This window comes from Diabrotica undecimpunctata, chromosome 9 (assembly GCF_040954645.1).
Source record: "Diabrotica undecimpunctata isolate CICGRU chromosome 9, icDiaUnde3, whole genome shotgun sequence".
NCBI lineage: Eukaryota > Metazoa > Arthropoda > Insecta > Coleoptera > Chrysomelidae > Diabrotica > Diabrotica undecimpunctata.
The window spans coordinates 64,729,607-64,741,997 of record NC_092811.1 but is presented as its reverse complement, the minus strand read 5'-3'; the positions used below and the strand labels follow the sequence as shown (position 1 = coordinate 64,741,997).

The 12,391-nt window shown below is 36.6% G+C and overlaps 2 protein-coding genes across 2 annotated transcripts; both read right to left on the bottom strand.

Moving 5' to 3' along the window:
• Positions 1-546: 546 nt before the first annotated feature.
• Positions 547-2,907, bottom strand: LOC140451019 (uncharacterized). The gene has a single exon (XM_072544726.1). It carries the CDS (start codon positions 2,905-2,907, stop codon positions 547-549), a length of 2,361 nt encoding a protein of 786 aa, XP_072400827.1.
• A 1,977-nt stretch (positions 2,908-4,884) lies between these two features.
• LOC140451018 (matrix metalloproteinase-18-like) lies at positions 4,885-6,471 on the bottom strand. Its single transcript, XM_072544724.1, has one exon. It carries the CDS (start codon positions 6,469-6,471, stop codon positions 4,885-4,887), a length of 1,587 nt encoding a protein of 528 aa, XP_072400825.1.
• Positions 6,472-12,391: the final 5,920 nt, after the last annotated feature.

The following is a 12,391-nucleotide window of genomic DNA, read 5'->3' as shown; positions in this document are numbered from 1 at the left end:
GGCGATATCGGGTGTCTAACGTCATCATCATCATCATAGGAAGATCAGTGGTTTTTCGGATTAGGTATTTTCAAGATTTGTACATCAAATTTTGTATTTCTCAGGTGGACAGCAGCGTTAGATGTCGATATATTGCTAATTTGTTCTAATAACTTTGACATATTGGCACTTGAACTTGTTTCTGTCGATATCGGGTGTCTAAAGTCATCATTTAAGGCAACAATTCTGATTTTGTCACCTGTTGTGTAGCCAGCTTGCTTTTTTATATTCTCAAGAGCGGTCTCTAAATGGTTTTTTAGATAGTCTTTGTCTTGTTCTAAACCTTCACCTATTTTAAAGTTGTCACAATTAACTTGAAAAGTGCATAGATAAGCGTTGAATTTTTTTATTTCTCGCTGATTTATAATATTTATTGACCATTGATCAGACATTGTTAATTTATACAAAATCAAAATTTATCGAAAACACGAGCGAGACAAAACACGTCTTTCCTGTAACAGCGTCTAATAAAGAATGAGGTACAATGTCTAATGCGTAATATTATTATTATAATTTTTGAAAGCCAAGAGGTGTTGTGTCAATTAATGAGTCATCACTTTGTATTATTTTTCGTTTCTTGTAGGCCATCTTGAAAGTCTTTGATACCCTTTTTCTCGTAACAATATCTTTGGTCTCTGTATCCCTACCGATCTGGTCATACGTGAGCTTAATTTCTTTGGTTGGATCGTGTATGATGTCATTCATGGCGGAGGCATTGAGTACTAGGCTGTTTTCGTAGTTTAAAGTGAAACCTTTGATTTTAGTCACCTCTTTGCCCTTGGCTGTTTTGTAAAAATAACTTTTAGGACCTGTACTGAGCCATTCAACTATGTAGTCATCTCCAGGCAACTCATCACTCCAATCGCCCAACATTTCACCTGTTTCGACAGTGTTTAGGCCATCATCAATGTAAACAATGGAGTCTGTGTCGAAGTAGGCAACTGCTTCTCCTAGCCTATCAATCATCTCGTACAGTCTTAGACGAGCGTTACTGGTCGTAAATAATGCCACAAAAATATTCGTAGATGTTGGGTCTTCCACAAACACGTCTTTATAATCGTAAGAGACTTGTGCTATATTATCATTAATAAATGTGACGTTTGTTAAATTTATTTTATCGTTCATCAAAACTTCGTACCATCTTTTAATGTCCACAACATACTCTGTCTGTTTCATATTCATTCTTTGGCCAAATTTACCCCATAGACTATTTAGGCATATTTTAGCGACTGCTCGTTTACCGGGATTTGGGGCTATTTTAGATAAATCGAGCTCTATGTCCATCTGCTCTTTTACAGCCCGAGCGTACTCTTCATTTGTGGCATACGTATGTGGACTAGTTTCTAATTTGATCTTCATAAAATCTTTGACATATCCCTTGAACAAATCTGTCGATGTTTGCTCAAAATGCCACACCTCGTGAATTTTTATTATTTTATACCCTTTTTCTAAGGCCTTATTAATTTCTAGAGTTGTCCATGTACCCCTCAGCATTCTTTCCGAGTCATCATGATCACAATTTTCGCAATCTTCCAAGACGCATTGATTACACAGTGGAAACATTAATTTGTCAGTTTTGACAGGTAATACAGGATGGTATAAATCAGTAGGCGGTAGTATTTGGCAATGTACTAGACCAAACCAATTAGGATCGTATACTTCAGGTGCATGTATTTTTGTAGGGTGGCCAACTGGATATTGATCGTAATATTGTACGGTTGGATACAGTGATACAATATCTATGTATCTGAGCTTTTTCCCAGTCACGTTTAGTTTTATGGCGTTTGTTCTACCGCCAAAGAATGCTTCACGAGGCTTTAAGGGTTCAATAAGTTGAGGATCTGCGGCGTTTTTACATTCTTTGGATTTTAACCACTCACATTCCCACATTTCTACCAAGTTGTACCCTGCTTCTTTTATTTGTTTTGATCGTCTTATTGTTCTCTCGTACAAGTCACTCATTGTCTCATTGTTGACGTGGTTAACTGTGTCGTTCTTAAAGCATTCTGGGTGGCCATGCCAGAAGCAACCGTGGTACTGGTACACAGTATTTGACTCTTCCGAGAAACCATCAACTTTTGCACCGCAAATTGTCACTTCTCCGCCATTAAGAGCATGTTGGACGTTAGAAAATTGATTGAGCCATTTTATTGATGCCCTGCTATATGTCTCCTTTATCTCCTGCTTTACAACGCCAATGGTGTTTGTTCGAAGATATTTAGATCTATATATGGCCATACACACACTGGCAATAGTCAGATATTGAAATGGGTCTATGTTTGCTATTTCTAAAAATTCCTTGCGAAATTCCAAACACCCACGTCGTAAAATATCAACATCTGAATCGCAATAGGTATGGAGCTCTTTCTGTAACACAAAGTGGTCATTTTTATGCTCATCGTACCATTTCTTAAAATCAGATCTTTGTTTTGTTTTCATTGTGTTGGGTCCATAATACGCAATATCTGGTAAGCAGCCTTCGTAGTGAGTATTTTCAGGAGTGTTGAAAAAGTGAGGAAAATAGCCTTTCTTTAATTCATGCGGACCAAAAGTTTTAGGAAAACCGGACAGGGGGCCGGCTACAAAATTAGAGCTGTCTATTATTTTCAGTTTAAGAGCCTCGACTTCCAAAAGCATAAGTTTTGACCCGTTGTAGATAGTGTACGGCTTTATCGTGTTTTCCACGCAATATTTTAAAATGAAATATGAATCGTATGATTTACTATTGTGGGCTATCGCTGTATAATTTCTATGTTTCTCGGAAATTAACCATCTACAGAACTCTTCATTGTCTTTAAAAACAAATTTATGTCCGCCGAAATCCTGCGCAATTACAAGATTCGGTACATGAATGCCTGTATCCTGCATTGCCTCCTAATCAAAGAAAATATATCTTTCGTTGTAAGAGCATTTCATTATTTTTTCTTCAGAGAGATTGTTACATATACAAGGGTCTTTGCAACTTTGTGACTGTTTGTGATTTTCTTTACAGCCTGAATTTATCACGCTTGATCTGTTATTGCAAGTACAGGCTACAGTACAAACTCCTCCTTTGGCTGGTTTTTTCATCATGTAACACTGATGCGTAGCTATTTCTACAAAGGTATTACAGTTTCTGCACATGGAGTAACCGCATACATGCTCCTTATCTCTCTTGCATAGTTTATTACATTTGTCACATTTAAATACTTCTTTGCAAGCTTCTGTATGGTTTCTTAAACATTCATTGTTGTAGCAATAACGGTTACAGTCCTTGCACAAAACTTTGCTTTTTGTAGTCAAGTCATGCTCGGGATGTTTGCAAATCGTACAAAGTGGTGCTTTCTTGCATTTGTGTACACGGTAATGACTGTAAGGGGTATCACACTTCGCACAATAAAAACGACTACCGTAAAGACCCTTTAAATTGTTTATAACATCAAAATGATTCCCGTTTTTATACAAATAAATCTTGGCTGTTTTTTCGGGGCCCTCGTATATGATTGTGTTGAAATTTTCTGCACAAATAATCTTTATCTGCACATCCAATAACTCCTCTGCCTTCTTAAAATTATCCAACGTAAAGCCATCGTTATAACAACCGCCCAACAGGTTGCAAAGTTTTTCGGCCAAATCAGTCTGCAATTTTCGACCTATACGTATGCTATGAGCATCGCTTTTGAACAATTTGTGGCCCAAAATCTCGTTTGTGACGTATGTTAAGCCCACTATAACTGCTCGAGCCCCGCATAAAGTGTCGGTATTTTTAATCTGGGTAATGCTTTTCTTGGTGCGACGGTCCTCTGCCAAATTTATAATTTTATGTCGGCCGCTACCCCTAGGTATCTTGAAAATTTGTATATCAAATATAGTATCTTCGACTTGAACCGACTCGTCAGAAGTTACAATGTTTTCGATATGAGCCAAGATATTATCCGTATTTAAATCTGTTTCAGTACCTGTTGATATGGGATGTTTAAAATTTTCATTACGAACAATTATACGAATTTTATCCCCTTTTTGAAAGCCGGCTCCTTCTTTAGCATCCTGTATACCTTTTTCTAATATCTTTGCTAAATCAATATTTAAATTACCTTTGCACTCTTCATAACGTAATTGAAACGAATTTAAATAAGTGTTAAATTTAGAAATAAAACGTTTACCTGTGGTAATTAAAGACCAGACCATGATGATCGCCTTGAGAACAACAACAACAACAACAACAACACTGGACACTAACAAATCACAACGTTCACAGTCAAAGTTATAGCGTGACGTACTCGTTGAAGGTTGACAGCAGAATGAACAGGGCTTCTATTAGGGCGTTCTTTTATACCTCTTTGTTGACCTTGAAACGTGCCAAATATTAGTGATTTTGAAAAACTAGGGCGAGTTTGTTTAAAGACACATCACTTAATAATAACATAACATTCAATTATTACATAAAACTGCTATTTGTCCTTATCTGTGTTATAGATTTAAATGAAATTGAAAAAAAAAGTTTGCCGTTTGCATAGCGAACTCCCCTATTTTGTGAGTTAAATGGACTCGTCCAACAGTACCAATACCTTAAATATGTTTGGATAGGTGTATATCCATCCCGATGACTAACATATCCCTGTAACTATTCTGTATAAACTTATATTTTTTGTTACTTATTATCTAACATTTTAAGTCGTAAATATATTGCAGTTTAGCTAAAAATCTTTTTCTTTACAATTCTAACATAATATTTGGCTTTGAACACATGTTACATAGTAAATAGAATGTTAGCTTCTTCCGGGAATTTGATAAATAAAAAACATATATTTTTTACAATTTTTATTATTACTCGTAAATACAAAACACATCTTTTACACTTTTTTTTTAATTATATACAGATACAAGTTTAGATATTAGAGTTTTTAATTGTTGTAAGATATTTTCGTTTGGGCAAGGCACTCCAAATAGATTCCAGTTAAATTGTCCAGCGGCCACAACTTTTCTAGTAAATTCATTAAATTTATAGTAAGTATTTTGACGGAAAAAGTAAATATGGCCATCAATCCATCGAAGTGCAAGAGAAATATATTCAGGTATTCCCGGAAATATGTCTTTTATCCAGCCTCTTCTTACCTCGCTAGTAAAATCATTAGAAAATTCTATATATGACATATTGTTGTAAAATGTATAGGATTGCCCGGAATTTGATTGAAAAATAGCATTGATGTGGGCCTTCTTGGGTATATTAAGTGTAAAATTATCAATATATTGAATGCTAGGAAAGGATGCTGAGAAATATTTGTTTGGTGGCACAATTGTAACCAAATCACCGGCTGTTGTTTGAAAAATGTGTTGTAAAGTGTATTGACGTAATTCTGCAGGAACATAATCAGCAAGAAGTTCAGGCTGAGATGGAATAATCATTTCGTTCAAGTCTAGTTTCCATATAAATTTATCGCGGGCGATATATAATCGGTAATTTGAAAACTCTGGAGCAGTGGCTAAAAACATAAAATCTGGAACAATATCACACAAATTTTTCGGTTGCTTACTAGGCCTTGGTCTTGTCGAACTAGTTATTGGTCTTGACGTTGTCGAACTAGTTGTTGTTGGTGTATGTACCGTTGTATACCTTGAGCGGGTCGTTTGCTTACGAGTTGTTGTTGTTGAGCTAGTTGTTGTAAACTTTGGGTTTGGAGCATAGGTATTGTTAGGCCCATATAGATATTGTATTGCGTTTATATCATCCTTATGTAGACCACTAATCTTATGCTGATACATACTATACATGACAGCACTTTGTGTTCCACTATGACCGATTCCAAGAGCATGCCCAATTTCATGAACCAGTACCATAAGAAAACTTATACGGCCTTCAGGTATAGAGTCGTTTCCAAAATGCCAGGGCTTCGTTATATCTAAATGTATCTCTGTACAGGTGTCTGCGGGATGAGGAAAGTATGAATGTCCTAAAGCAGCACCTCCAACAAATCTAGTAGGACATTCGGCATCTCCCATACAATTTGCTCTAAAATGATGAGTTCCCCTAACCATAGTTATGGTTATATCTGGTGGCTCTAGCGTAGGATTTGTAACCATTGTGAATGTTAAGGTTGAAACATTTTGCCACGTCTGAAATGCCATTTCTGCGTCTTTTTGGGCCTTGGGCGTTCTTTGAGGAAAATACCATCGCAGGTGTTGTTTGTGCCATGGAGAAGCCACTATAAATTCGTTATCACTGTGTTGACAACGCGGACGACGCATCAATTTGATTGTTGCATTATTAAGCAAACCATCCACTGGTAAATTATACTTTTCTTGAAAGTTAATTATCAAAGTAGAGAAATCTGTACTATTATCGATCTGTTCATATTGATTTAGATAGGCAATAGCGTCTTTTTCCGAGAAATCATTGCAAAACACGCTTGCGAACGTTAGCATAAAAACTAATACGTCTATTCCCTTCAACATCGTGGCTGCGAATAATTTTAAAATATTAAGTAGCATGTATATACCCGGTTATTAGTATCTATTTGTTTTCAACAACGTTTTAGTCAGTAAGGTACTAGGGACATCTAGTTACTGTACTTTGTACTTTAAACAAAGAATAAAAATATTACAATATATTTTACTATTTTCTACTTTATATTGTTATATGGTACTAGATTATGTTCATCTTAAATTGGCTTAGTCATATAGACGCGAATATACCAAATGTGTATGCATTCAACGATGAATCACCGGTTGGACATTTCCTTTTAACACATCTCCCACGATATATAGCCGGAAACACGTGCACTTTGGAATTCTAGTTAATGTGAGATAAAATATATTCACACGAATGCCGGAAACATGTGCACATTCCGGTCTAGTTAATAATTAAGCCCGGCATGTGATGCATAAATGAATAGTCTTACGAAATATTGCGCAACATGGTTTAAGCGTGAGTTACGTCATAACAGCCTGTCTATTTAATGAACGAATACGTTTTGTACTACCAGTCTGCAGTCAACATTGCGAAAGTAACAACGGTTGTTTGTGCCCGTCAACGTTTACGAAAAGTAACAGTGAGTGTTTGTGCCAGTCAACATGTACGAAAAGTAACAGTGGGTGTTTGTGCTACAAGAACCTTGGCGATAAGGTGTTTGTTTGTGTTTGGGCTACAAAAATTAAAAACGTAAGTACTATTTTATATATTTTTTAGAGGTTTCATAGAACATTTTCTTCGTAGGTAGGTCATTTCAACAATGGGTTTAAAAAAAAAACAATTACTTTAGAACATTACTTTTATTTATTTATTTCCTAGTATCTGTGCTACAGCAATAAAAATGTTTTTACGTAACTCTAGTAGAGATTCCGGAGCCTCCTCAAAATATGCTGCCGTCGATCTGTTTTTCTTAAAATCGTGATATATATCAACCATTTTTCTGTCTTCATCATTTTTACGCATGAACATTCCTTTTATCATAGTAAATTCTATTTGATGAGGTAGATGATGTTTTGTAATTGCGTCTGTTGGATCGTATATTATTTCATTATGCTCATTCCAGAAATGTGGTGTGATTGTAACTCCATTTGAGTAAAACTTTGTACCTACTACGACCTTTGTTGTTATTCCATATTGTTTTGCGACTTCATGCAATATTAAACTAGTCGGTAAACACGCGCCTGCGTAGTTGGCCCGAATAAATTCTTGCTCAATACATGTCTTAATTAAGTTTAACTGAATGTACTGTTTCATAAGATTGGCCATACTGCGATGTGTCTGCTTTGACTGTTATTCGATGAATGAACGCTTGCTGGTATTACTCAGAGTGTGTTAATGATGAAAGTGGTGGGGGTAATCAAGATTTTTTGTCTGTTTACAACTAATGTAATCAAGTTGACTAAAAGCGATAAATGCACCACTTTTACATTGATTCTTATGGAAGAACAAGCACAAATCTGCACATTTCAGAGGCCTTTTGAGCATAATGTTATACCATTTAATCTTCCGTCCGACCGAGGATATAACTTTGGTTGTTTACAGCTAATGTACTCAATTTTACTAAATGCGCTAAATCCCACACTTTTTTACATTGATTCTTATGGATGAACGTGTACCTTATACCCTAATTCAGCACTTTATTCTGTTTCAGATATTCCTACCGTTCACGCGTCGTTTAGATTCCTCTGGTTATGTGACATAATGTCTTATGATACAATATGTGAATCTGAAAAACCTTGCGGGTGTAAACGACTATTCCAAATGAACAATTGGAACGAAACTAGAACTGTGTCCATATCATGTGACACACGTCACTATTACGAAGAATCAAAAGAAGAAGCTGAGCAACGGTCAAACCGAGAGAATGAAAATCAAAGGAGATTGGAAGCAAAACGAATACTTAGAGAAGAACGACTTTTACGCATGAAAACGCAAATTGAGGCATTAACAGACGACGTTCAAATTAAATTACATCAAATAATTAAAAATACTGATTTCCGACGCAAACTTAACCGATATTTGAATAATGGTTACCTGGATAAGATGCTACGTGACCTACTCGGTTTTGTGAAAAAGGGACGATTTTGGTTGGCATATCCTAATCGCTTACTAAAGATGGAGGAAGCTTATCCAGACGTGCTTTTTGGATACTAATGTAATGTAAATAACAATATTTGTACATGTCTTTTTTTTAAATATAAAGGTATCAGTGTTGTATGTAAAACTTGTATTTTTTTATTATTTTTATACTTTCTGTATTCGTTTCTTAGTCTCTGTCTTAATATAAAGGCGTATAACTTGTGTATTTTTATACTTTGTGTATTCGTTTCTTGGTCTCTATGAAGGTGAAAGAAAAACGAGAGTGATTAGGAGCAGAGGGCAGCAAAGACACATACCGTAACAGAGCGTAGCAGAGGGTAGCAGAGACACACAGAGCATAGCAGAGGGTAGCAGAGACACACAGAGGGTAGCAGACACACACACACACACACAGTACGCGCTTCGTAGGTTAAGAATTGACGCTATCTTCACGTTGCGTAAAAGAAAAAGAAGAATTGATGTTGCGTAAAAGAAGAAGAAGAAGAATTGATGTTGCGTAAAAGAAGAAGAATTGAAGCTATCTTTACGTTTAGGTTTGGTTAGGTTACGTTAGGTTTGGTTAGGATACGTTAGGTTAGGTCATACGTAAAAGAAGAAGAAGAATTCGTAAAAGAAGAAGAATTGACGCTATCTTCACGTTGAGGTTAGGTTCGGTTTGGTTAGGTTACGTTAGGTTAGGTTAGGTTAGGTTAGGTTAGGTTAGGTCATACGTAAAAGAAGAAGAATTCGTAAAAGAAGAAGAATTAGGTTAGGTTAGGTTCGGTTTGGTTAGGTTACGTTAGGTTAGGTCGAATCTGGGGAAATCTGTGTCAGGGGTCTGGGGAAATTTGCCATATTCACCATAGGGTAGCGAGCGGTTTTTCCCCAGAATCTGGGGAAAAAAGTGAACTGAAGTGACACCCTATCTACTGATAGAAATACGTAGAGGAGTACGACAGGGATGAATTTTGTCACCGCTGCTATTTAATGTTTATAGTGAAAGCATCTGCCAGGAAACCCTTTTGCAAGCAAACGAAGGAATCGTAATCACTGGAGAGGTTGTAAATAATATTCGATACGCAGACGACACTGTACTAGTCGCAAGAACAGTAGAAGAATTACAACAATTACTTCTTCTTCTTCTTCTGGTTCCTATCCGTTTCGGATGTTGGAAATCATATTGGCAATCATGACCTTGCTTGCTGCGGCTCGAAACAGCTCCGTTGAGGTTTTCTTAAACCATGTTCTTAAATTCCGCAGCCATGATATTCTCCTTCTACCGGGTCCTCGCTTACCTTTGACTTTACCTTGCAATATAGACTGCAGCAGGGAGTAACGGTGCTGATTTCTCATAACGTGTCCCAGATATTGCAATTTTATGCGTTTGATCGTAAACACAATCTCTGGTTCCTTCTTCATTTTTTCTAGAACTTCGTTGTTCGTGATCCTTGCTGTCCATGATATTCTCAGCATTCTTCTATAAAGCCACATCTCAAATGCTTCAAGTTTTTTAATAGTGGTGTCTGTAAGCGTCCATGCCTCCGCCCCGTACAACAACACAGAGAAAACATAGCATCTCAAATGTCTCATTTTTGTATCCAGGGATATGTTGTGACTTTTGAAGATGGCGCTCATTTTGTTAAAGACCGTTCTTGCCTTTCCTATGCGGCACTTTATTTCCTGTACATTGCTCCACTGTTCGTTTATAATAGTTCCCAGGTAGCAATACTGTTTTACTCGCTCTATCTGCGTCCCATTAATGTATAGATGAGCCCCATTTATATTCTCCTTGCTGACAATCATTTGTTTGGTTTTGTGGGTATTAATGTTTAGTCCGTACTGTTGACTGTACTCGTTTATTCTGTCCATTAGCCTCTGGAGTCCCTCTAAACTATCTGCTATCACCATGGTGTCGTCGGCATATCTAACATTGTTTACTCTTTCACCATTTAGAAGGATGCCTTCGTCTATTCCGTAAAGAGCCTCGTTAAAAATTTTTTCTGAGTACATATTAAATATCAACGGTGATAGAATACATCCCTGTCTAACTCCGCGTAGTATTTTTATGTGATCTGTTTCTTCTCCGTTAATTTTCATGTATGCGGTCTGATTCCAGTATAGTTCTGAAATTATTCTGAGGTCTTTGTCATCCAGGTCTGCTTCTTTTAAAATGTTTATCATCTTTTGATGTTGAACTCTGTCAAATGCCTTTTCATAGTCGATCAAGCACGCGTATACGTCGCAGTTAACATCCCTGCATCTTTGAATCAGTACCTGTACTCCGAAAAGTGCCTCTCTGGTACCCACTGCGTTAATGAAGCCGAACTGTCTGTCTGATATTTGTTCCTCGCACTTCTTATAAATTCTTCCATGGATGACACTAAGAAACAGTTTCAACATGTGGCTCATTAGGCTGATTGTTCGATATTCTTCGCACTTTTTAGCCCCCTGTTTTTTAGGTATCGCTATGAATTCTGATTCTAGCCATTTATCAGGGATGATTCCTGTATTGTATATTTTATTGAAGACAGCCGTGATCCAATTTATTCCTTCATCCTCCAAGAGTTTTAAAAATTCAGCTTCGATATTATCAGGCCCTACAGCTTTTCTGCTTTTCGTTTTATTGCTTCTTCTACCTCGGATTTAAGTATGTCCGGGCCCGTCATCCTCTCTGAAAATGGATGCCTATAATCCGTTCTTTGATCTTGAAAAAGTGTCTCCAAATATATTCTCCATTTGTCCTTCATCTCTTGGGTGTCAATGATTAATTTTCCATTGGTGTCTATGAGTTTCATTTGTGTTTTCTTTTTAAAAGTACCCGTTATTTCTTTTACCTTTTTGTGTACATTAAAATTGTCATGCTTGGCTTGTAGTCTTTCTATTTCTTTACATTTCTCTACAGCTTCTTTTTCTTTAGCTTCTCTTATTTTTCTTCTGATGTAAGCCTGCATTTTTTTGTATTCATCTTTATTTCCTTTAATTAACCTTCTGCGTTCCATTAAGTGAAGGATTTCTGGAGTCATCCAAGATTTCTTCTTTGTTTCTTTGTTTGGTTTTAGCAGATCTTGTTTAGTTTTCTTAATTATTTCTTCGAATTGATTGATTTCTCGTTGGATGTTATTTTCTTCTTTTAGTTGCTTAACTTGATTGTTAATATATTCCCCCACTTGCTTTTTAACTTCCGGATGTTGCAGGGCTGTCATGTCGTAGTTAGGTCTAGACTTTTTCTTTATTGTCTTCAGTCTCACATCCATGACTCCCACTAAAGGTATGTGGTCAGATTCAATGTCCGCTCCTGGATATGTTTTGACAGATTTAAAACTGTTTCTGAATCTTCTATTTACCAATATATAATCTATCTGGTTTCTAATTACGTTATGGGGTTTATCTGCTGGTGCCTTCCATGTATACAATCTCCTCGGTGGTAGTTTATAAAATGTGTTTAGAACCACTAGCTTGTTATCTTCTGCGAATATTTCTAGTCTGTCACCTCTTTCGTTTCTTTGTCCTAACCCAAAAGGTCCGATTAGAGATGTTTTCCGTTCGGCCCCAAGTTTTGCATTGAAATCCCCCATTATGATGCTGACTTCGTGTTTAGGTATTCGTTCTAATATATCCTCTATGCTTTGGTAGAGAGTCTCTACTTCCTCGTCGTCTTTATCTGCAGTGGGAGCGTATATTTGTATTATGTTTACATTCACTGGATTGGCTCTTATTTGCAGTAGTATTACTCTGTTGGACACTGGGACAAAATTTAAAATACATCTACTAATTTTTTTCGTTATTATCACACCAACTCCATGCTCTAGTTTTCCATCTAGTGAC